The sequence below is a fragment of the Perna viridis genome, chromosome 3 (genome assembly GCF_037379345.1).
Source record: "Perna viridis isolate PV_CMFRI_1.1 ecotype Kerala chromosome 3, ASM3737934v1, whole genome shotgun sequence".
NCBI classification, from domain to species: Eukaryota; Metazoa; Mollusca; class Bivalvia; order Mytilida; family Mytilidae; genus Perna; species Perna viridis.
In genome coordinates, this window is record NC_142447.1 from 43,558,088 (window position 1) to 43,585,374 (window position 27,287).

Consider the following 27,287-nt stretch of genomic DNA (forward strand, 5'->3'; position numbering starts at 1 on the left):
ATTTTCAGATCTGTTTGGTTTTTTTTTTTATTTTTTTGCTTGAATGTGAAGAGGTGTCAGTTCGTCAACAAAATCAAGATCGTCTAGCTGATTTATACGGGTCCAGTTGATTCCGTTCTTTCTGTTTGTGGCGCTTTCTTTCATGGTCAAGTCGGTAACCAGGAGAACCAAGAAAGGTGACAAGACACATCCCTTACGAACTCCTGTTCTAACTGCATTTGACCTTTTTTTGTCTCATCTCCAGCATGAAATACTATGCAGGTCATGTTCTCATATGGCTACATATTTCTTCCGGAAACGATCCTTTTTGAGTTAAGACGAAAAGTGTAAGACGATGCCTCATGCGCTTGTCTTAACTCGTTCTATAAACAAAGAAAAGTCTTAAAAGTGGCAGCGTCATAGACATGTTCAAAACAAAGACAAGAGAAAATTTGACGTCACTATAGTACACTACAGTGTGCTTTATTTACAGAAGTAGCGGCGCTCTCCAGGAGAAGCGAACAAAATATAAGTATATGCTCCTAGTTTTTGGTAGAGTTACTAGCACTCGTTCTAGATCAAAGATTGGTTATCTTTAATCTTCACTCGTGTAAGAACCTATAATTCTCTGATTGTCTCTTGATTGTGATACTAAATCTACACTGTCAATTACTTTCATAAAGTCAAAATAATTGGTGGCTGGCGAGTTTGTCTCTCAATTTGGTCTGTACATGATCTTTCTTTTCTTAAACTTGCTTGATGGTTTCTCTGAAGCTTGTCAACAGTATTTTTCATTCTTTCCTTTATGACTTTGTTGAATACTTTTCTTTGTGTTGAAAGTAATATTATCCCTCTGTAATTCTTGCATCACCGTCTTTTAAAGATTGCTCACAGAGCCTTCTTTCTATTCTTCAGGTATCGTTTTTTTTTCGTGCCATATCATCTCAAATCTGCTGTTTCTTGGGCGTACTTCATTGCTTCTGCTGGTAGTCCATCGTCCCCTGATTTCCAGTTATTAAGCAAATTTTCGAATATCATCTATTCTCGGTTGAGGCAGGGTTTTGTCGGATGTTGCCAGTGGTTACGGACTGTTAAAGTTAGTCAGAGTTTTCTTTCCATTTAGACTTTTGTTCTTCAATATGCTGATATTTGAACATTTCCATTGACATCTTGTAGTGGCTTTACAGTTGTAGATCGTTTGGGTAACCTTGTGGTACTATACAATTCTCTGTTGCAGTTTGAGCGGCGCCGTAACTCCAAAATGCCGGCTCCTTGACATTGGTTACCACTTGTACTCCCACTTGTATTATTTGTCTGTTTCTATAACAATCATTTTCCCCAAGATGTGGTTGTTAGCCTTATGCTTAATGTCCTGAACTCGGAGGGTCCGTTGTTTTCAACCAACTTTAAAGAATGCACATGTAAAACTTCCACAGATTTGCTCGTAATGAGTTTAATGCCCGGTTTCATAAAAAAATCAGAAATTGAAATTGTTCTTCAACTCAAATTCAACAAAATCAGGTCACCCGAAATTGAAATTTTGAGGGAAAAACTCAGGATTTGACGAAGTTCTCTACTTGAGATGTCATATTGATTTAAGAAATAATTTATGTTCAAAACCTACAATTTTCCTTTATTATATATATTTAAAAAAAATATGTTTAAAACTTACAAATATATGTTCATACAAAATATTATACTTTAAAGATTTTTATTTGTTTACTTTCATATAACTGCCGGTACATATAACATATATGGACCGCTTCGCTTTCAAATTAAGAATGTGACGTCATAATGTAAGATTGATTTCTTGTTTCTTTCTAGAGTAAACTATACATATACATGCATAAAAAGTATAATGTAGCATATAGTTCATGATACTGAGGATTATATAAATTTTGGGGCGACTAATCGGTCTATGTATTGCAATATGACCCTTAGCATCATGAATTATTTGCTAATTATTTTAAAAAAAAGCCATGTATATATGAATAACAAAATACGAGTCCGTGCATCCGATTCATCATCAGACAAAGCACCTCAACATCAGAGCAAGGAGTAAATATGTATCGATTATTATTTTCAGTCAATGAAAGGAACTTTTACATTGAATGATACACGTTTTAATTTAAACCTCTTTATTATTTTATGAAGGTAATTCTAATAAAGCGTAACAATATCATTTGAATTTAGTAATTATAATTAGGAAGAAGTAGAAGAGTTTCTGTCATGAAACCTGACAAAAATGTTTTCAACACCTCATTGGAAATAATTAATAATTAAACTTTTCAAAAATATCATCTTTTCAAATCAACTTCGAGGCTAATAGTATTTGGTACGAGCACTATCATGCTGAATCGTCGTTATAAAACGACGTATTTTAGCTTTCAAATTACTTCCATTATCCATTAAAGCTGAGAACAATATGAACTGGGTGCAAGTAAATAACCTTCCGCCTACCGAAATGATAAGCAACATCCGGTATCAACCATAGACAGAGGGATAGAACAAGCAAAAGATGATTGGAAGATGCAGACTCTGCCGTTACTACTTTAAATGCAGAGTTAGAGCACTGAGGTCAATCATTGTTTTCATCTCTGTGCTTATTTTTGTGGTTTTTACTTTACACAAAACCACCACCACCAATAGCGGCATTTCTGCTCCGAAGATTGAAGTTTATTGTCCGTATGAAATCATGGAATATGTAGATATGTATTCTATATTATCTATTTACCAGCCGTGTGAAGGCGTAGACATCTATGGGGATTATTTTATTCACTTTCATAATGCAATCCTAAACCCATTCAAGAGCAAAAACGGAATACATGTTCAACAATCACACTCGGATGTAACAGCTCTTAGTAATAGGAGACTTCGCTCATTTTCATGTAATATTTTGTGTGAAGAATTTATAGAAATAGGTGAAGAACATAACTATTTATGGACAGTAAATGACTGGATTGACAAATTTTTAGTGATAAACAAACCTTTGTCATACAACCAATCAGAATCTCTGTTGACCGTTGCCATAGTAAGATCGGACTTTTCAAATCTGTATATCAAGATAAATGAACTGTATATAACTTTTCTGATTGGAACTTATTTTCAAAGATACATGAACTGTAAACTGAGAGTTCTGCTAGCAGACAATTTGCCTATATCTGAACAGGATAATACATGGCAAATTCTATACAAAAATGTCAAAAGATTGACTAAACTGGACAGTGTAGTCAAGTACAAACACATAGTGTGGGTAATGACTGGGGCAAATCCTCTCAGTAATATGAAATTTATTGACGGATCATATATCAACTCTTTTGGTTATTTTGTTTTAGGAGAACATGGATTTATCCATGACATGGTTACCTCGTGTGACAAATTACATATACTTATTTTGAACGCAAACTCGAGAAATCTTACAGAAAACAGTAGGATAACGAGAGAAAATGGAATAAAAAACAACGAGGAACTTGTCCAAGAAATTAAGAAACTTGTCAATGTGTATAATGTGAAATCGATTTTAGTAGAAAATGTAGCGTTCAAGCATCAGTTGTCATACGTATCTAAAACAAATATTTTAATTGGAATGCATGGACCAAAAATGACACATGCAATGTTTCTTCCAAAACACGCGGCAGTTATAGAATTGTTTCCTTTAAATACACCGACATCTAACAGAAAGTATAAATTACTGGCTAAATCTCGTGGTCTGTACTATAAGTCATGGCAGAATACACAAAAGTGGAACGATTTCAATGAGGATGGCATGACATATATACAACCTACAGTCATATTGTCCTTGGTTAGACACATGATTGGTAAACTTTGTCTAAAAACCATCAGATAGAACCACTTATGACTCACAATGACAAAGGAATTGTTCCACATAGTGGGAAAAGTTAAGTTAAGAACTAAACAACTTTTTGGAATTATTTGTATTATATTTCTGCAAATTTTATTGCAATAATCTGTGTGTATTCGATGAGTTCTTATACACTAAGAGGTTTTGTTATTTGTAAATTTGTAAACGCCAAATTACTTTTTCACTTTAACGCACTTTTGAAAGCAATTTTATTTTAACTTTGTTTTATTACAGTTCATGCTAGTATTATCATGGAACATCTTATTTCCATTTCAATATTTGTGGCTTTGACTTCTTCTAATGTACAATTTAGTTTTGAATTAAGATCTGCCTAAGTATATCGCACAATGCTGAGGGGTAACTTTTTGAAACACGTATACAGCACACCGAAATTTGAAATATTAATATAAGTGGTATTTCTGTATTCAAGTTAAAATGAAGTGACGGTTATGAATTATTAATGATGTTCTTCAGATTTCTTAATAATTTACATTTTATAGTTAAATAAATGTATGAACTAATTAAGCATTTTACGAAATTCAAAGCAGTTAATATCAGACAAACCATCCACCATCCACCGTGTTTCGTAAATATCGACCTCTGTAGCATTCTGTCCATCATGCTTTTTATAATCCTCAGTCGAGTTTACTGTCAATTGTAATTGTTATATCGTTCGGTACAGCACTGAAAATATCAATGTCAGAGAGAGTTATATACGTATATACGTACGTATATGCATTTAGCTAATAAAGGGATTCGTCGCTCTTATATTGTTATATTTTTGTATATGTTTCCAGCTTTCATTTACATAGCAGTTTATGAAAACAATCCCACGATAAAACTCCTTCCGAGTTTTTTTTTAAATCTAAATTTGAGTATATGTATGCTAGCAATATATACGAATCCTACCTGATGTCACTCATTTTGTTCTGTTGCCAAGTTACTGAAATTAAAATCGCCTATATAATTAGTGAATGTTTACAAATTGGAAAACAGTTTTGCATATTTTCAAACAACAATTTAAAGTCCAAGTTGTTTACATATACCCGTGATGAAATACTAGTACCAGAAGATTTCATAAAGTAACAGGATTTAGAACGAATGATGAGTCTTGTGTCATAATTGCCAAAGGATCTCTGAATGGAAAGCAAGACTAGTATAAGTATACAAACCATTATCTATCCAAACCCCCCAAAAAAGTCACAGGATGCAACAACTAAATCAAACCAACAACATTTCGTGTTTATATCCGCTATTGTTTTGTCCATACACTCAGACTGTACAGACTTACCCCTGGATTTTGCAGAACCTCCAAACATTGCGCTGCGCCGATACTTTGCTGTAAGGTAAGTAAAACATGTCAAGAAGAGCTTTTAAATGACAACAAATACATTCAAGTAACTTCAATGAAATGCAAAAATGTATTACATGAGTATCAAAAACGATCATCAACATACCTGTCGTAAGGCGGTGGATCATCAACATACCTAACTTTAGCCGGCGAGCTTGGTTTAATACTGTTATAGTAGTTATTCCAATTATAAGAACTGCTGCCAACACTCCACCTAAAGCACCGCCTAATATTTCACCATAACTTCTGTCGTCTTGATAGCCTAAAATAAATGATAATTGTGTATCCCTGATAATTCTTAGTCAAAAATTGCACTCAGTGAAAAGAAATTTTAAACGACTATGTCAAAACATCAAACGAAGAAGTCTGGAAATAATATATACTGGATATTACATGTCAAAACGTAATCAAGGGAACCAAGGTTATAGCGGTAATCAAAAGAATGAAATCCAGGGACAAAGACCAGACATGGAAAACATACAAACACAACAAAGAACATAGAGTAACTAAAATCATACATACAAAGTAACAAAAGCAAATGAGCAACTCGGACTCTAAAACTGGCAGCGTGGACCAGGACCAATAGGGAAAGCGTCCTCTGCTTTTCTTGAAACACCCGCCGAGTTGCTCATAAAAAGTCAAGTCCGGGGTAGACAAACGAGGAAAGGAAAACATGACCCGTTGAATAAATCAGTTTTCATGATGCAGATGGATACACCATAACGATCCTTGAGTTCATGATGACGACCATAAAACTTCTGTAGTGATGACTTGTAGCAACATAACCCTGTTCCAGAAGCTTATTTGTTAGAGTTCTAGCGCGATACAAAAAGTCTGCGTAGTTTCGGTAAGCTCTGACATAACGTATGAGTTGGGATATGAACACTCCATACGCAGGTGCTGAAGGAATGTTGCCACAGATGAAAGGAAAGTTGACAATTCTGATAAAAAGTCATCACGTTTGTCGTAAAGTTTGGTCAATAGTTTTCCTTTACCATCGATTTCTAAATGTAGGTCACGATATGAGGCTGACTCCACAGTGTCTGTAGTATCCTTTATCTCAAGTTCTTTGGAGTAGATGCAATGTATCAAATCCCCGAAACTAAGATTGTTTAAAGATAATACGCCATCTATATAGCGGAAACTGAGATTATATGATCTAGCTAAACGATATTCTTTCTTTCGGATCAGTTCAGCTATAAAGTCAGCCTCATAAGAGTGAAGAAATAGGTCGGCAAGTAAAGGGACACAATTTGTTCCCATTGGAATGCCGTCAAAATATGTATCACATGCTGTATCAACCTGAGACTCCTATATTACCCCAAGGGCCACCAAGTAATATTAATACATCTAAGAAACAGTCTCATTATTTTTCCTGTCGGAACATAGCTTCAGTGGTAAACTTTGTTGAAGAGAATCTGTAGTTGTAAACCAAGGACCAGATTTATACTTACGTTGGTCCATTGTTCGATTTACAATAGTGTATGTAGGTTGACTATTTCCTTTAACGTTCATGGCTAATAAACGAATTTCATATGTTGATGATGGCGCCAAACCTTCCAAACGAAAAACCACCGGCTGTGGTTCGTTTCTATTGTAGTCATCCTCCGTTTTCTGAACTGAGATTCGGTTCCAAGAAGTCACATTGAGAAGACGATAATCGACACAAAACCACTGTCTGTATCCGCCGTTGAAAGCAGGAATCCATTGGAGCATAAATGATGTGGCAAGAAAGACCGGCAAAATACTAAAATTAGTTGGAGTTTCGGGAACAGCTGAAACATGAATAAGGTTAGCAATTAATCTTCGTTAAACTAGTTTTAGCATGACACATCTTTTACATTATTTTTTTTTCAAAATTACATTTTAAACACAAAGAGACCGAAGTTTAATTTTTGACCAATTTTAAATAAATCTAACGACAGCAAGTTTAAACAATTACCATTAGAGCGTAAGTTGATTGACATATCAACGAAGCCATACTGGTTACCGACTTTTACTGTATAAAGTGTAAAATCTTCAATAGTGATGTTAGTAATGGTCAAATGCAGCTCGTACGCTTCAATTGTATACTTATTCACGCCTGGTACTGTTGCTGTGCCTTCCTTTTCTGACATGGTAAATTTCTCTGTTGCGGTGAGCATGTGCTTCTGTGTTCTTAGTACATTCTTTTGATATCGTCTTTTACGTTTACTGTTCCTCATATTCTTTTGTCGAGTATAGTACCATGTCACATTGTATGGCTTGGGAACGATGTGGACTAACACACGAATAACTGTGGTTTTTCGTAGTTGTCCGTATTGAACACTGGTGTTGTCATTTGTTATAAAGATAGGCTGAGCTGAAATCATATCAGGCATATAGTAGTACAATTTGATTAGTCACAAAATTAATAATCCATTTTTCTGTGAATTGACCAAAAATTATGTTTAAATTTTCCTTACGTTTTCAGGAAAAATCCTATAATTTGTTTGTGTATAAAGGATCTAAGGTTATTAAACAAAAATATGTGTTTAAAGTAACGTCTCTTCCATTCGACTGATGACTGCAATCCACCTTGCGAAAACGTAAGGAGCGCTCCTCATGTGCGGATCCAGGACTTCAGGTTAGGCGTTGATAGAATAAAATGGAGGTAGAATTTATGAAAAATCATCCAGGTAATAATAATCCCAATTTTAGGGACGAGCTCGCTAGATGCCCTCCGCCTCAATTCGCGCCCGTTTATAGTTCAATCTAAATTTAAATTAATGGTAGCACTAAATGGTAATGCAAGATAAAACTTTATGCCCGTGCAGGTCCTGCAGCAGCGCTAAGCTTGTCGTAAAAGGCGACTAAATAGTGCTCAGAAACATAGCCGGAGGCTAGCTCTGCCCACAGAGCAACTGGGATGTGTACCCCAGGTGGTGGAATGGGGTACCCCTTGCGTGTTACATGCTGGGGTTGTCAGGCTATAATACGGAAAACCTTACCGCAAACCATAGTGGTGCACCGTGTTGGGAAAGATGTCACGTTCCTCGCATGTTAAAGAACCCTGCTGTGGTATTCCATAGAAGTAAGAACCTTTGCGCTCCAACACAGGAGGCTAAAGGTATCAGTCTTGTATTACATATTCCTGAACGGGTGTACCGCAAAACATGGCGGCTAAAAAATATAGTGCGCTTCTTTTTTGCCTTTTCCTGTTTTGGTTTATTGGCAAATTACTATCATTTTTCATCACAAGTACAGGGAAAATATCAATCTATGACACAAAAAAAATGTTTTTGAGAAAAAAACAGTATTTTCATGAAAAATAATGCTTCAGAAAAGGGGTATATTTTATGAACTCAAAATAAAAGTGAAAGTAGAAAAAGTCTATTTTTAGTTTGACCTGTCCTGGTGTACTAAAGTTCGTGCCTTTTTTTCTAAAATAGACCTAAAAATTATTTTTGACATTTTCTTAATTGAAAAACACGGTCAAGAGTTAGACTGAAACTCCTTGTCTATTTTTTAAAAAATCATGAAAATTTAAGGTATACTATAAAACCTATGGGGCAAAGAATACAAGACTGAGACCTAAATTGCCCGACCTTACCCATCCCTCCCCTTTTCTAGTGGTAATCAAAATTTTTCGACCCTATTTTCTTTGTGTTTCATGTTCATTTGATCATCCATTTCATGTTCATCGTCTGAATATAGCTGGAATATTGCTGCTCGGACGTTAAACCCCAACAATCAATCAATCAAGATAAAGCTTTACATACGCAGTACAACTAACCGAATTACACGTATCCGCACAAAATAAAACATCCGGCATTTTTTACCAGATTTCTTATGTAGCTATATGCTAGCAATTATAGGAGTTCATTTATTTATTTATTTATTTATTTATTTATTATTATTATTATTATTATTATTATTATTATTTGTTGTTGCATAATTATATTGCTTACTTTCAATAACGACAGCTGTTGTGGCGTTCTGGGTTTTACTTCCTCTACTGTCCTGCAAACCATTACTAACAGAACAAATATATAGACCACTATCAAAATGTGATAATTGTGTTCCATGGTACGGTGGGGGTAATTGTAGTTCTCCATTAGAATCCCCCGTAAGTGTCCGAATCCGTTCGTTGTAAAATGAGAGGTGAGTCCATACATAACCAAAATTTTCTGGATTTCCTACTGCGTCACATCTCAGAGTTATTGTCTGTACTGTTACATTTGTTGTGATGTTGGAAGAAACTTCAACTAAAGGAGGGTCTAAAAATGGTACTTAAACTTTTATTGCTATTACTACATACATTGTAGTATTAAAGTATGCTTACCAAATACATACCAAACAATAAAGAATAGCGAAACAATGAATGTGCTTTTAGCTGTTTTATCCTCATTATTTTCAAAATTGTGTTTGTTTGTCCCTTTGTTTGAATGGTTGCTTGTTTACGAGATTGTTATTTTGTCTGTTGTTTTTTTTTATGTTATGTAGCATAGATTTGGCGTAAAATATACTACTTTTCATACATTTTGAAGGGATAAATCTTCAGCTAATAAAACAAATAAAGGTATATACATATATGTACAATGCGCATACATTTCACATTAATTACACTTGTAGTATTCAGCATTGTGCCGGTACTATCGTGAATTATAATGCAGGTTATGTTGGTCTTGTCAAATGACTTTGTGACATTGTAAACCAGTGTGGATGATGTTATTTCTCCCCTCGTATGTCTGATGGCATGTTTCGTGACATTTAAACCTCGAAGCAACCATTGGAAGACAGGTGAAGGGCGGCCTCCAGAACTTGAACAAGTAACTCTAAGTGGTGTTTTGATTTGTGTCTCTATGGGTTCTTGGTCGAATGTTGGCGACGACGGTTTCACTGAAAGAAAAAACAGAAAATAAGAACTACATGAATACATGTAAGGGAATACCCTTGCTGAATTTCTTTGATTGTGAGTTCATGATCGGTGGCAATGCGACGTTAAATTTCATGTCAATGATTTTCCTATATTTTTGTCAGGAAATATTTTATACTCAATTTACATGTCTGTAGTTTAGTACATTTTTATACTCATGAAACGATTTTGGCAAAATTCTAAACTTACCCATAATATGATATTTATGGTATGCCGCATAAGTAATTGCATTTCAAAAACATATATATATACTTGAACAAACTTGCAAGTTAGTAGTATCTGTAACTGGATCTTTATCGGTTGTACCAAGGCTTCATTTGCGACCATGCAGTAGATAACTTTTAAATCCATCGCTCGGGTTACCGACTTTATAGTGAACAGTACAGAACCAGTAACACTGTGATTCAATATTTCATTCTGGTACAACCACCAAACTTCAGGAACTGGTTGACCTCCTAGTACTGAACATTCTAATTCTAAATCTTTACCCTCCACTCCTGTAAGTCGTTCTAAATTTGTCTTGCCATTCACAAGTGTCGCTGTTGGAGGTTCTGGAATAATTTAAAGTACTGTATAGCATGAGAGCGCCTGCGTGCAATTTTTTTTCTGGACGTTTCACTGAAACGTTCTTTGTCGATTTTCTTTTTACTTTACTGTTATTTTTCTAGCAAGAAAGCTTAGCATTACAATATAATGCTTACTGCGTGTTTATAGTACATGTATGGGTATGATTTAAAATAACCCTGCTCCATGTAGTTGTTTTTATATTACACTATGTTCCGTAGTGTTCAATGTCCTGGTACTATGCGAATATTATGCCTTTTCAATTGCAGTAGTTTTAAAATGTTAGTACGGTTATACTAGTACGTCAAAATTGCTAGTTGTAGATAGAGACAAAGGCTCATTCGTATACCAGAGAGAGACGACATGTAGGCATGTGATACCTTGTAGATATAGAAAGTAGGTTTTAGAGTTGTCTTTCAATGTGTGACATCTATACAATCCTTCGTCGGTCTTACTGAAGTCTTCCAGCAGTAAGTCAAACTGTCCGATACTATAGTTAAAGTTTACATGGATTCTAGGTAGCTTTTTGATATCTGTTGGCAGACCAACCCCGTGAAAGCTTGAGTTAGGGCCGATCCAGTAACTCGCATTGGCACCATTGGTGTTGCATGGGAGAGTAACTGCTGTACCTTCAGGGATATAGCGTACTGTCTCTTCACTGTAAACTGTGGAATAAAAAAAAATCGCCTTTGATGACGTGCAATTTGATAAAATATCTGACAGAATATGCCGATTAAAAGAATTCTCAGTGCCAGTTGAGAAGATTACGAAAACCCATTAGTGCCAGGTGTTCACTTATTTCTAAGTCGTTACAACGACTTAGCATCTCGTTTAAACGACTTAGTATCTCGTTATAACGACATAGCTAACTCGTTTAAACGACTTAGTGAACTCGTTTAAACGACTTCGTCTCTCGTTTAAACGACATAGCTAACTCGTTTAAACGACTTAGCATCTTGTTTAAACGACTTAATATCTCGTTTTAACAACGTAGCTATCTCGTTATAACGACATAGCTAACACGTTAAAACGAATTCTTATCTCGTTTAAACGACATAGCTAACTCGTTTAAACCACTTAGTATCTCGTTATAACGATATAACTGGCGTTGTTAGCTATGTCGTTAAAACGAGATACGAAGTCGTTTAAACGAGTTAGCTATGTCGTTATAACGAGATACTAAGTCGTTTACACGAGTTAGCTAAGTGGTTTAAACGAGATACTAAGTCGTTATAACGAGAAACTAAGTCGTTATAACGACTTAAAAATAAGTGAACACCTGGCACTAATGGGCTTCTGTAGAAGATATTGTGAATGTGAATTATTTAGAAAGTGACTTGGTATATGCGAGCGCTTATGATATACATAATTAGAGTTACGGTAGCAGAAAATATAGTCATTTTAAAGAATAAAAGAGAATCTTGACCAAGATTACGAAACACGAAAATTATTTCAAATATCGGTTTAATAATATTTCAGACGATAACATTTGATCAACCGAATAGAAGTCTCTATTAGGATGACATATTTTAATTGAAATATGCATATTTCAATAACCACATTATTCTATTGACAATTAAAACGCGAGATGTTAAAAAAGTCATTAACTGAATGTCAAATTATCTTTTTTAATTACTGTTCTAAATATAGTAAGTTAATAGTTATATTCTATGTCTATATATAGGAACGAAATATAAACAGGGATCGTGAAGTGATCCAAATTGTGGAATAGTCATAACGATATTGATAAATAACAAATCCTTAAAAGAATCATGCAGGTCCCATAAAAATTAAAGATTACTTCAATGGAATTTTGAATGTAACTTTGAATGTAACCATAGTGAAAATGCATGAATGGTTTACTAGTGCACTGATATATTTTCATTTCGAACAAAAAAAGTATCTTTCGCTCGGCTCGGCATTTACTTCTTTGTGGTTTAAGACTAGTTTTATTTATATTACCTTTCACACACGCGCGCGCATTTTTTTTTTTTTTTTTTTTTTTTTTTTTTTTTTTTGTGGTGCTTACATACAAATACTTGAAACTGTCACAGCAGAGATCTTCACGAAAACGGTACTGGCTACAATCCTTGTTTTGTTTTAGCCGCACAATTTATATGATATTTTTGTCATGCGCTTTCAAAATTCATATATTTTCAGAAAAAAATTTGAAACAATTACATCGTGTACATTCTGAACCGGAAAATTTAACTTGGAATTAAAACTTGTTGGTTGCTAATACAGAGCAAAACAAATAAGATCTGTCTTTACTTACCAGAAACATAGAATAACAATTGAAGTTTTAACACAGAATTCATTGGTGTAAACTACTAACAGAATGATTGCTATGATATGTTGTATTTTATTTGTTATAAAACATCGATTTTAATGTTTCTTGCCATTAAAAATTCATTGCGAAGTAAAATATTTTATTCGTGTTACATATGGAAAGAGACTGCACAAAAACATTTAAGTGTAAGTGCTTATGAGGATTAGGCCATTTGAGCAAAATTAGAAACATGCATGTCAAAACCCCACCGATCTGACAATACAATATCACTCAAGGATACTTTCTCTATTTGAAAAGACCATTATTTAATTTCTGCAACACTGGCTTTGCTCAGAAATTTTTCAATAGAATGTTAGAAAGATGAGGTTTTTGACAGTGTCACCTGCCCTTGAAATGTTCATTTTCAGTGCATTTCAATTGAAACTATAACTCAATGGTCCAGCATGATATGGGAAATCTTGTTTGTTTTCCTTGATTCTGATGGTGAAAATGGTCAAATTAAACTATCTATATTGAGGGGTTTTTTTTTCACACCATGTTTCACCCACTACCTGATTCTCACATATAATGACACTTAATAGTTGTCTACATCGAGCTGTATTAGGAATCGGGGTTGACTCATTGAGTAATACTGGTTAGAAAGTCATGTCTAGTTTCTCTCGTTTGAGAAACGTATGGGGAACAAGTGTTATATCAGTAGATATACTTGTAATCTGCATATACCTTAGAGATAAATATCAGATGAAATCTTTGTATTTAGACTGACAAGGGAGCAAAGGAACAGTTTACAAAGAAGTGTGCGTAAATTTCATTTTCATCTGTCGATATTACTCCTACAACGTAAGAGGTTGGATTCTGTTCCTCCATACAGATGGTGCCAAGTCAGAAAAAATCATCTAGCATTACTTGAGTATTTTCGATATAAGTTGAGTTTCTTTTTTCGTAAACGACTCACTTTTGAAAGATCTGGTATTTCAATAAAAATCCATGTTGGCAAGTTATAAATTCGTCTTTAACGAAATGATAAACAGATGAAACGCTGTATTGTTGTTGAACCAGTAATAGCTCGCAATGAAAAATTGTAAGAACGGAAAACAGGAACAGACTATAGTAATATTAGGGATATCATTTTTTACCGGCAGAGGGGACTCCTCATTTCTGAGGGGCATAATTTTTTTCATTAAGCTGTTAAGTTGGGATCATTTTTTTATGAAGAAAAGATGTAAGTTTTTTTATGTGTAGTTCTGTTACTAAGTCTGGTCAAAGGGCATGTACTTGTGAAGAAATTTCAGTACAAATTATTATGGTTAAACAGAAATGACAGGAAAAACAGAGACACGAAGATGGAGATGATATTGATGCAAAGAGTGGGACATTTTTTTCTTAATCAGCTTTAGAGGGGGTTCATATTTTTCTGTGTTCATTGGTCAGAAATGAGGAGCCTCCCCCTCCCACCTTTGCCGATAGAAAATGATAAGTCCCTTACTTTACTTTAAACAATTAACGACATTGGAAGGTCACAATCTGTTTAGTGTACGAATAATGATAAATTAAACACATCTGGGTGAGATGTTTTTCTAAGGAATTACGTTCTTTCTAAATTAAGGAATCGTTAGTGTACAACTATCGATGGTAAAAATAAAATTCAAGCCATAACTCGTTGGTATGGTATATGTAAGAATTAAACTTGACCTCAAGCAAGTGAATAATACTAGTAAGATAGAAAAAACAACATGATATATTTGCAGAAGAGTCTGTTTCTCTTAATTGAGTCTTCTTGTCAAAACAGTACTTTATTAATTAACCTTTGTAATCAATGTTATGGGTATACACTATTGATCAACAATCATCAAAGTTTTCTCCGGTGATTGATTTAAAATTAATCAGATTAAAATTGATTAGGACCATAGTTTGGAAAAACATGACCCAAGCTGGATATGAAGGATGCCAGACTTGTGAACACATTTCTTTCAGTTCTGAGAAAAGTTATCAACACATCTCAAGATATCAAAGAGAATGACAAGAGTATAAATAGAGAGGGAATTCATTGTCTCCCTTTTCCACAATTGAAGTCAACTGATCAACATGCCCGTGAAAAGACTTTTCAGTGCCATCACAGAACCTGATTCAATGTGAGTTTAAGATATCAACTTATTATAATATCAGTACTATTTTTCTATATGTTTTTGTTATTATATGTTTAAATCATCGAGAGTATTAGATCAGTATTGACCAGTTGAAAATAGAGATAAAATCGAAATTTACGGTTCAAACTCGGGCTTTTTTCAAATTTTCTTTTATTTTAATTTCGGAAAATTGACTAAGAAATAAATACACAAACTCACACACAAGTAGAATTTCGCTCTAAAAGAAAAAAAGGTAAGACTTATCTTGAAGCATTGTCAATTTGTTGACAATTTACAAATTGCAAAATTAAATGCGAATGCTTTAATTCTTAACTTATAATTTTTAAGCATTCGATAAGTCCAACAAGTTTTACACTCATAAAACTATTTAGAAACATGTTTTATATCACACCTTTGTATTGTTCATAGATTTGTAAAAGTTATCTGGAGCTAACGTGTCATAACAGTTGTTTCCATCCCAAGGTTCTTGGGCTTTTTTTGTTTGTTTGTTTGTTTTTTTTTTTTTTTGACATACTTTACCTATTGTTTCTGTAAGGTCTCTTCCGTATATATAACACTGAACTACTTCGTAAGGAAATAATTAACTGAGTACTTTTAAATTCATAACTTATATATCATCATAAATCAGCTGCTTTATTTTGTACTAACACCGAACATATGACGTTCCGTCTTGATGCTGGATACCAAAACTTCCAAGAAGCCGTAAAAATCACCTTTATTTCATCGCCCTTCAAATGTTATGCCACTAATATTTCTAAATAACAGACCTCTACTTTAACCACTATTAAAAACTTTATTGTAATAAATGTTATGAAAATAAACTATTTTTAAAGTGGTTAAAAAATTCATTTGAGGTATTAGATCGATTTCATAACTTTAAGAATTCGTATGATTCGGTTGATAGTTATGACTTTCTACCCTGTATACAACGCTGCAAAACAACCTTATTAAAGAAAGGTTGTATAATATTTAATAAAATGGTCCTTTGATAAATCTGGCTCTCAATTTAATTCTTGTAATGACATCAGTGCATTTCAGCGACTTAAGACGGAATATTACATTTCTTGGACATATTTGTATGATCAGTTCTTTGATCTTTTAACGGACAATATGAATATTCGATTTTGTAATACGCCATTCAGACAGGTTGTTTGTATACCAATCGGGGCTTATTGGGCTCCTCTCACAGCCGATTTATTTCTCTACTGTCACGAATCATAGTTTATGGTTAAACTCTTGACTTGAAAAATCTTTCAAAACATGGTCAGTTTGCGTGAATTTAATAATACTTTTAAGATATATCTTAATTATATTTTGGCTGTAAATAATCCTAATTTCTAATATTATGTTAAAAAAGTTGACAAAATCTAACATTAATAGTACTCGTACACCTTTTCTGTATTTAAATTTTACACGTCAACATGCAGCTCATGACAAAAGAGATTGTCATGATTTTCCTATTGTTAATTTTCCATTCCAAGATATGAATATTCCTGAAGCACCCTCCTATTGTATTTACATGTATACAAATGGTTCGTTTTGCTCGTATTTGTAATGAAGTGTCAGATTTAAGGAACGCAACAAATTCCTCTCATAAAAGTTTTTTGCACCCGGGGTATCAACATCATAAATTTCTAAAAAAAAAAACATTTCTGAGTTTTTTTTCACTGACAGGTTCTTACTGAAGTCTTCCAGCAGTGAGTCAAACTGTCCAGTATTGTATTTCCTATCCTACAATAATCATCATGGGTCGAAGTCAGAGGTGGATTCATGTGGTGGCAAGGCGGGCGTGCACCCCCTAAAATTTGCAAAGCATGGGTTTTCAGGGGTAGATTTAGGCGGTTTTAGGTTGAAACTTTAATTTCTCGCTAATTTTACCACAAAAGATATCTACATTGCACCCACTCTAAAAGAATATTTAAAAAAAATAACATAAAAAAATGTTTTCGCATCACTCGCTCGGCGAAATTTTAACTGTGCGCACCCTAATCTAAAATCCTGGATCCGCCCCTGGATTGATTGATTAATTATTGGGGTTTAACGCCCGTGCAGCAATATTTCAGCTATATTCAAGCAATGAACATGAAATTGATGATAAAATAAACATGAAATGATGAAGATGATGAAATGAAAAAAAAAAGGATGCGACACAAGGATAATAGGGTCGACACATTTTGATTACTCCTATCGAATACCACAGCAGGGTTCTTTAACGTGCGAGGAACATGGCATCTTTCCCAACACGGTGCACCACTATGTTTTACGGTCAGGTTTTCCGTATTATAGCCTGATAACCCCAGCATGTAACACGCCAGTGGTACCCCATTCCACCACCTGGGGCACACACCCCGGTTGCTCTGTGGGCAGAGCACCCTAGCCCTTGACTAGGTTCTGGGCACCATTTAATCGCCTTTTACGACAAGCTTAGCGCTGCTGCAGTCATATTCTTTTGACACCCGGACCTGCACGGGGCTCCGCCCCTGGAAGTTGTAGCACGAGTCCTTGTTCGAGTTAATACCATTGAAAGGGGAAAACTTTTAATTTAGCCAATATCTTGAAAACCATAATAGATTTAAAAAATAATTTCATTCGTTTCTTTAATAAAATGATCTATGCACTTAGAAATACAAAGGTGTCCATAGGACCGGTCATAGCACCCTGTTAGAGTTATTGCCCTTGAAAGGCGAAAATGACGATTATGAAGTTTTTAGCCAATTTCTTGCAAATTATGATAGAAAATAAATTTCAATTGATTGTATCATCATACCAAAATCTCCATAGGTCGAAGCTGTAGGACGACTTTCTGTTAGAGTTATTGTATTTTGAAGCCAATATTATGAAAACCATAATACTAGTAGTTTCAGTTGATGAAATGATCTTCATGATAAGCCCACAAAAGTCTTTTTGGGTCAAATTTGTAGGATGCTCCTTGTTAGTTATTGAATGACGAAAAATGAACCAGAGGAGTGATTCAGGCTCCTGGAAGCCTCTTGTTTTCTTCCCTTTTAAACCAAAACATGTGTCTTACATATTGAGTGCAAATGATTGCAGTGCTTTTGAGTGGTGTAAGTTTTAAAATTATTTTCATATTTTTCCCCTTAGAGTTCATTTTTTCTAAATTTTAGTTTCTGCAGACACAAGAATAAGATAAATTAAATAGAAAGCACATGAACTTTAAAATAAAGGGAAATAACTCTCTGATCATGATTTATATTATTTGTAAGAGGACTTTGGACATAAATTCTGAGCCAGTAACTTTTGATAAATATTTCCTGTTCTCTTTGACACCAAAACGAGTTTATCATTACATTGGAACAACAATAACAATAAAAAAAAATAGTGGGATAGACTCTGTGCCGTCCATATCATAGGATCTGTCTGCTTTCTACATGGACTACCTCTTGCTTACATTGACTGATTTCGACCATGTTTTGCGGTAAGCGCATAATTTGTTTAACGAATATTGCAGATCACTTGCCAATTCAGCTACGATGAGTGTGTCATAAGCATATACTGGGATTGAATAACACTATAGCTATAAAGTTGAAAACGATAGCACTTTCCGTATATCTGTTACACCCTTCATTCCGTGCATTATAAAGCTAGGACATTGCTTGTTGGTGCAATGTAGATATCTTTTGTGGTAAAATTAGCGAGAAATTAAAGTTTCAACCTAAATAATTCGACTGTCTTTGTGGATATAAACCATTAAAATCCACAAAAAAAATCTTTCGTAACACAGTTTTAGCCTATCATTTGCACGATATGAGATACGCTGACCATCAGCTGACTATTCCTATACTTGGTTTATTTTTTGTTTTCGTGCTGACATATATATTCAATACTGTTAGACCCGGTTTGCACTCATATGTGGTATCTGTCATTCATGACGGACTGAGGGGTTTGTTAACGCCCTTGGCTATCATTTGGGGTCTCTCACGTACGGTGTAAAGCATCGAAACGTTCACCCGTGAATGTGGGTCATGGTGTATTCAGGGAAATTACAGTAGTTATGTGACCACGTTGATTCATTCATTCGTTAAATGCATTACCTGGTGATTTAATGTCGATCTGTGACCTAGTGATCTAATTTGTGATCTGCACGCTTATATTGTACAGCATACAGCATTTGCTGAATCTTTGATCCAGCAAAATATTTTTCAAGTAGTTTTATTGGTGCCAGTCAATTGATGAGAAATCTCCAAGGCCGAAAACAATAAAGTTATGTTTCCGGTCACCATTCTGAAATTTTGTAGGATCGGTATCGGGTCGAAGACATAGAATTCATTTATATGCGAGACCGTAATAGACAAAATGACCATCCACATCGATTTGTTTAAGTTTGCTTATTTCTCACTTTGATGGCCGCGATTCCTGTTGGGCTCAAAACGCCATTATAAACTACAATTCCTTGTTAGTTTAATTTATACTAAAGGTCAATAGATCTTCAACACCATTTTTCTTCTCTTGATGTTTTTTAAGGATTGAATCAGTCGTTTGTGTTTTCTGGGTACCAAATGTTACCACTGTTTTTTTTTTTTTTTTTTTTTTTTTGGTACTAGGCGTTATCACTGTTTTCTTGGTACTAGGCGTTACCACTGTTTTCTTGGTACTAGGCGTTATCACTGTTTTTTTGGCACTAGGCGTTACCACTGTTTTTTTTTGTTTTGGTACTAGGCGTTATCACTGTTTTCTTAGTACTAGGCGTTATCACTGTTTTTTTTGGTACTAGGCGTTATCATGTCTCCTTTAAAGTTGTTGTCGTCTGTAATCTAGATTATTTTTTCTATTATGCTTTCTTAATTGCCCGGTTATGAGTAAGGCATTTGTTGTATATATTAGAAAAGTTCTATGTATGCGTATAAATAGACCAGGATCTTACCATCTGCAGTCATCGGATAAAAAGTAGGACCGATTCTAAAAGCAGTATTAATGTCCGAAATTTTCATTGAAACCTGTAGTACTAAAACAAAGTACTGGAGAATAAGAGTCAAGATAAGTACAAAAAATGGGCAATAAAACTAGACTCCATGAATTTTTTTTTACATTTTGCTCTAAATTGAAGTCTTAAAAAAATTATATTTAAATAATTTAGTCAATGCGCCACAATATCTATAGATTGAGAATCGACCTGTTTGTCAACTGTTAAGCGATAGTTGATCCGTGTGAACATACTTGATAAAATGGTTAGAAATACTTTAAAAAAATGGTATAAATATTCTTTGATTGTATGATAATCTCAGATGTGATTTTTTCCCTTTAAACCACATTTTTTCAATTAACTAGAGCCCCGTGCAGGTCCAGGTGTCAAAAGAATAGGCCTGCAGCAGCGCTAAGCTTGTCGTAAAAGGCGACTAAATAGTGCTCAGAAACATAGCCGGGGGCTAGGGCGCTCTGCCCACAGAGCAACTGGGATGTGTGCCCCAGGTGGTGGAATGGGGTACCCCTGGCGTGTTACATGCTGGGGTTGTCAGGCTATAATACGGAAAACCTGACCGCAAACCATAGTGGTGCACCGTGTTGGGAAAGATGCCACGTTCCTAGCACGTTAAAGAACCCTACTGTGGTATTCTCCCGGAGTAGGAACCATAGGGCTCCGCCACAGGAGGCTAATTGCCCGACCCTACCCACCTCTCCCTATTTCCAGTGGCAATCAAAATTTGTCGACCCCATTCTCCTTGTGTCCCACCCCTTTTTTTATTCATCATTTCATGTTCATTTTATCATCAATTTCATGTTCATCGTCTGAATATAGCTGGCGTTAAACCCCAACAAACAAACAAACAAACGTTCCTGGTATTTAACGTTGGGCTACAATAGAGTAGTTCCTTTGACTTTATCTGGTGGAATCGGTGCTGGATACGGTTTCCCTCTTCGATATGTTTGGTTTTGAGTATTTTGCATATATATTTTTTTAAATCCTGACCTTCCTAAGTTTTTGGTTCTAATGCTGCTGATGATTGGTATTTTTGAAATTTGATAACGGCGTGAACCAATATCCATACACACAATTTAAATTTGTGTAATTTTAATGTCACCTCTGATTCGTTTGTTTACAGAGATTCTCAGCTAGAGAACGCGGGTACCTGCAGAATCCTTCCTAGTAACAATAGCTATCACAGCATCGGCACAGACATTTGGGTGACTGAAGATAGCAACGATTCCGGTCTGGGGTCTGAAGATGTAAGTAACGACTATATCAATAGAAATGAAACATGAATAACAAATAGCAACGACTGAGTAGTTTCGCGTATACTACAGAAATAACATATTAGTACTTACAAAATACGTTTACATATTGTATCTATGTAGTAAATCTAAACCACAACAAAAAGATGGTTTAGGACGATTCACAAGGCTAGTTGGAGCAATTCATGCTGATGTATAATCATTCTCTGTACGAAAGATTTATACCAAATAGTTCACTTATGTATGCAGAAATACGACTTATGTGTGCTTTTTTTCAGAAACTACCTTTGATGTGCAATGTAATTTTTCTTTTTTTTCTATTTTGCAGATATTCACCGATAGTGACTCGAGTCCATCTCCTAAACGACCAAGACGGTCCGATATAGATAGTGTTCTCGCTAACAACACCGATCTCGTCGCCGATGGAAGCCGGATGTACTGTCTTCCTACTATTCCTGGTAAACATAAAGACTTAAAGAACATCACTCCACAAACTGTAAGTTATTTTCGTGTATCTGTTAATAACCGTTTTAATGTAAAATACCGCGCGTTTAGAAAAAAATGTATAAAGAATCAAGTCATGGATCTGTAAGTAACTAAACGTTGAAAGATTGCCTCTTTGGATTTGATTGTGTTTTTAGTATTGAAAAAAAAATGTAATTCTTGATATCAAAGTTCTCTTAGGAATGTATTTTTTTCTTGAGTTCTTTTAACAATCGAGATGGTTAATGACACTCATTAGGAAAATTATACATAAATTGCCGAATATGTCGCATTCAAATTTATGGAATTAATATGTTTGAACGTTCGGCCTATCAGTTTATATGGCAAAGCTTAAACACAGTGTTTGGTAATCTTCAGAACATTTTGCCATTTTTACAATATGTTGTAGTTATCCGATGTTCTGTCCGGACGCTACCAAGATGTCATTACCAGCTACAGAATTATTGACTGCCGGTTTCCTTACGAGTTTAGTGGTGGCCATGTTAAGGTAATAAAAGCAATATTTTTGTATTCAATATTTACTTAGGGAATGTCTGGTCTCAGTATATTTTGTTTCGTTTTCACTTTCTGTTTACTTTTATGTTGCTAGAGTATATAGGGGCAAATACGTCGCTGTACCTGTATATAATGTTGTTTTGGGGTCGACTGCAGCCTACCTTGTGGTGTGAGGGTTTCCTCGTCGTTCATTGAAGACCCATGGGTAGCATTGAGCTGACATTTTTCATCCCGGTTGGGTTGTTGTCCATCATATCCATTCTCGTTATAAATAGATGACTGAAATAATTTGGTCAAACGCCTCACGCAACACAGTATCGCCCGGAAATCAATAGCATTAAAGACAAGACGAACGGGTTGACACGAGGACAACTACATAGTGCTGACTCGATCGTCAAAGATAAAATTCAAGATTATATCATCTAAAAAATCACAACAAACCTTTAAGAATACAAGAAAATGCGTACTTTTGACTGGCCAAAATTTTCTTTTACTCTGCAATTCTCTCTTTTTAGCTCACCTGGCCGTAGGTCATGTTAGCTATTGCCATCACTTGGCTTACGTCGTCGTCGTCGTCGTCGTCAACAATTTCTAACTTCTCCTATGAAACTACTGATTTGGATGAAACTTAAGAAAAATGATTGTTCCTTAGAGTATTCTGCACAAAATCACCGATGGGGTTTTTTGGTTGGTTAAAAAAACATGACCATCGTTACTAAAAATAGAACATAGGGATCAGATAGCAGATTTTTGCATATATCTCCAAAACCGTTAGGTTTAAACAAATTTTGATATGGGTGAAAGTATTCAGCATGATGAGATCTATCTGTGGTCAAAATTTCATTTGAAAATCTGTTGACCCATGTTGGAGTTATTGGTCTTTTTGGACGTTTTCCCCTGTTTTTGATGATATTACTTTCAAAAATCTTCTCCTCAAAAAGTACTATACAGAATGAATGAAAGTTGATATTTATGTTTTTATGGTATTCTAAACAAAATGACCGTTTGGATTTTTTGATCGATTGAAAAACATGACCGCCGTTACTGAAAATAGAACACAGGGGTCAGACAGTAGTTTTTTGCATGTATCTCCAAAACCGTTAGGTTAATCTTTCAGTTGCTGAAAGTAGTCAGACGACTCCATGTAAGAGTTATTGCCCTTGAAGATGAAAAACAACTTTTTTATAGTTTTGAGACAACTTGAAAACTATGATAGATAGAATGAAACTTTTAATTGCTGAAATTATTCTTATTATGAGGCCTACAAAAGTCTCCAAGGATCAATTTGTCAGTCGACTCCATGTAAGAGTTATTGCCCTTGAAAGGCAAAAAATTACGTTTTTAGCAGTTTTCGTCAAGTATCTTGAAAACTGTAATAGATGGAATGAAACTTTCAAATGATGAAATGAAACTTATGATAGTCCTACCAAAGTCTTCATAAAGTCAAAATTGTAGGACAACTCCTTGTTAGAGTTATTGCCATTGAAAGGCAAAATTTTAACCATGTGAGAGATTTTTTATTTTACATGATTACATGTCGGGTAATCAATATCCAAATGAAATTATGCGTGTTGCAGAGTCCGAAGAAATGCTGTTTTACTTTCTACAAGAAGTTATGGTCCACCCTGCTCTTCATCTGATACTCCTTCTAGAACAAAACTACCTTCACTAAAAAAAATACTGCACATATTTGACCATACAATATAACCAATTGTATTATATGGTTGTGAAAACTGGGGCGGACTTTATATCACAACAAAGATGTGAAAATAATTAACCTGTTTGAAATTTATTACAATTGGGACTATGAAAAACTAAATAAAACATTTTGTAAATACATTTTGGGATCGTCCAAGGAGGCAACAAATATTGCTGTGTTATCAGAACTAGGAAAATTTTCCCTAACTTGAGACCTTATCACCCAGATGTTCATGTTTTGGTATAGACTTGAAACCTCGCCATCTGAGCTCTTGAAATCTGCATACAATGAGTAAAGGTAAAACAAACAAATGAAAGGTAATTAGTGGTATTCTAATTTTGTCTTCCTGAGTAGAAAATTGGACATAGATCTAACAATTTGCAAAGACCTCAGCAAAGAGAAAGTTAAAACGTTATTGAAAAAAAAGGAATAAACGAATTTTTTGTAATATTGGGATGATATGAAGAAGTCTTATAACTCTCTTAGAATAGAAACTGGTTGTCACGAGAGAAACATAAATAACACGGGCAAACAAAAGAGTCTGCCTTGCAGTGAGAGGATATGCAAAAATGCACACTTAATTGTGTTGAGGACGAATTGCACTTTATGTGTATTTGTCCAAGTTATGATTCGAATAGAAAAGTGTTCTATGAAAATCTAAATATAACCAGTCCAAATTTACGTAATCTGACCCCTAAAATGCCCTTGACCACTGAAAATATCGAAGTCATAACTTAATCAGCTGATTATTTGATTATATGCTTGACTTAAACCATATGAAGAACTAAGTGTCTAGACTGGCTCATCCGTATATTCTCTTGCCATGATATTTTTTTCCATACTTCCATACATCTTTTGTTTTTTATACGTGTCAAATTAACAACAGTCAGGTATGAATGATTGTGTATGTCTATGTTTGTAATTTTGTAAAGGCCGTGTGATTAGGAAATAAAAGTATTTGTATTTGTATTTAATACTACATGTATTTCATTTAATTCATTCAATGATCAACCGTTTTGTCTTTGTGACCTAAAAGTCAATTGACTTTCTCTGTACCATTTCACCCAACTACACGAGTTATTATTTTCTTTGTAGTCAGCAGAGAACCGGTTCAACAAAGACATGATTGGCGAATTGCTACTAGACCCATCACCAGTACAGGTCCTGATTTTCCACTGTGAATTCTCACAAGAAAGGGGACCAAATATGTAAGTATTGCTGTTATATTTAAAGAGATCAATACATTAATTTTACCGTTGATGTTAATTACTAGCTTATGCAACTTAATATTTTATTAACTCCTTTGAAAATTCAGTTGTACTTAGTCTACATGTTCATTTCCACGTCATTCCTCATTTTATGGCATTTGCATTTGTTAAATATTTCATATTAGTAGGACTATAGGGGTTTGGTCCAACGGAGCACTATACAATATGTAGCGTAACTGATTTTATTATACACTAGTCTCCGGCTACAGGTGTGATAGTGGGAGCATTCTAATGCGGAAGAATCGTAATTGTAATTATTTCAAGAGAAGCCTCGTCATGCCATGGGTCTATTTGTAGGAAACGCAGGCACTTAAAAATATTCCATTCTCAGGTTTTTTTTTCTTATATTCATACTTCACAGGTTACGGCACTTGCGAAACACTGACCGTCAGTTGAACTGTGACAGTTACCCAACTCTTAGCTTTCCAGAAGTATATCTGGTAGACGGTGGGTACGAAGCAATATACCAGACACAACCCTCTGTCTGCAACTATCCATCTTACACACCGATGACCCATCCTGACTATGCAGAAAACCTCCGCTGCTACCGTCGGACTTCAAACAGTATGCACCACTTCCGTTCCAAAGCCAAGTCATGGTCTTCAGGTGATAAGCCTCGCATCCCCCGTAAATTCAAGCTCTGAACACTTTATGTTTGCTAAGTTAGTTACCTGATCTGTGATATTGACTGTTACATTTTATTGTTAAAATTTGTTTAAGTTATGTAATTCTTGTTTAGTGCTGCTATTAATAAAGTAGTATAATTCTGTGTTTTCTGTAGGAATGCTTTTATTTCTTCATGTTCAAACTTGTCCATGGTTGTCAAAAATAGTATGGTGAGCAAGATGTTAACCATTCCTGCACATGACCTCTTAATTTTGAAGAAGAGTCGTCCTGTTTGATGAAAAAGTGCATAATGTAAGTAAAGATGTCTATGGTGATATCCATGATCTAAGTGATAGGAAGTCATGCACACTCGGAGATAGATGTGGGTGGGGAAAGGGAGTGATACACTCTTACCAATATGTACCTACTTCAGGAAATTTGTCACATTTTTTTATTATTTCATTAAAGGTTGTAAAGAAAGCTACAGAGATTTGTAGCACTCAATGTCAAAGAACAAGTTCTAGCCATATTTACGACAAGCTCCAACATGGCTATATGCAGATTTGTACCAAATTTAAACCACACAAAGATCGCATCATACTGAACATACTTACTTATGTCAGAATTTGGTTAAACCTAATGGTTTATAAAATATAAATGAAAAAAGCTGTCTAACTTCTATGTTAGTAACAACAACCATGTTTTTTCACAGATAAAAATCCCATTTGTCATTTTGTTCAAGACACCCGAAGGAACAATTATACCATAGACTGGTTTGGGAGATATATGCTAAAAACTGCTGTCTGACCTATGTTCTACTTTTAGTAACAGCGGCCATGTTTTTCAACGGATCAATAATCCCCATCCCAGTTCTAGGTAAGAATACCGTAAGAAATATTCAATTCAAGCTCGTTTCCAATTGGTCAAGTAGTGTCATTGGAGAAGATTTTTGAAAGTAAGCAAAAAATCATTGGAAAATGACAATTACTTCAACTTGGCTCAACAGATTTGCAACAACAGATCTCATCAGGCTGTACACTATTACCCTGTCAAACCTAACGGTTTTGGAGATATATGCGGAAAACTGCTGTCTGATCCCTGTGTTTTATTTTCAGTGAAGGGAGTCTTGTTTTTCGACGGATAAAAAATCCGAAAATCAGTTCTAGGCAGACGACCCTAAAGAACATCCATACCAAGTTTGATTCTGGTCAAGTAGTGTCAGAGAAAAAAGTTTTGAAAAATTGTTAATAACGATGACAGACGACGACAATGACGATGGATGCAGAGTGATGGCAATAGCTCACATGGCCCTTCTGGAATATAAATTTTGTTACAACTCCATCGAAGACTCATGCACAAGTTAACCGCTATTAATGGTACAAGCATAACATTTGTATCGAAGTATTTTATGGACGTTTACTGTAATTTTTTAGCTG

General features: G+C 34.9%; 3 protein-coding genes across 3 annotated transcripts; 2 read left to right on the plus strand and 1 right to left on the minus strand.

The window, feature by feature from the left end:
• Window positions 1-105: 105 nt before the first annotated feature.
• Window positions 106-4,609, plus strand: LOC148622375 (uncharacterized). Its single transcript, XM_088572244.1, has one exon. It carries the CDS (start codon window positions 2,498-2,500, stop codon window positions 3,824-3,826), a length of 1,329 nt encoding a protein of 442 aa, XP_088428370.1. The 5' UTR covers window positions 106-2,497; the 3' UTR covers window positions 3,827-4,609.
• A 115-nt stretch (window positions 4,610-4,724) lies between these two features.
• Window positions 4,725-26,015, plus strand: LOC148622376 (M-phase inducer phosphatase-like). The gene is made up of 7 exons (XM_088572246.1): window positions 4,725-6,983; window positions 14,918-15,075; window positions 21,150-21,273; window positions 21,608-21,775; window positions 22,172-22,270; window positions 25,073-25,185; window positions 25,607-26,015. Exons 2-7 carry the CDS (start codon window positions 15,029-15,031, stop codon window positions 25,887-25,889), a joined length of 834 nt encoding a protein of 277 aa, XP_088428372.1. The 5' UTR covers window positions 4,725-6,983; window positions 14,918-15,028; the 3' UTR covers window positions 25,890-26,015.
• Window positions 6,543-12,971, minus strand: LOC148622377 (cell adhesion molecule Dscam2-like). Its single transcript, XM_088574121.1, has 7 exons — window positions 12,929-12,971; window positions 11,034-11,318; window positions 10,356-10,640; window positions 9,762-10,052; window positions 9,122-9,430; window positions 7,135-7,533; window positions 6,543-6,967 (listed from the first exon to the last, which is right to left on the minus strand). The coding sequence occupies exons 1-7, from the start codon at window positions 12,969-12,971 to the stop codon at window positions 6,543-6,545; spliced, it is 2,037 nt and encodes a 678-aa protein (XP_088430247.1).
• Window positions 26,016-27,287: the final 1,272 nt, after the last annotated feature.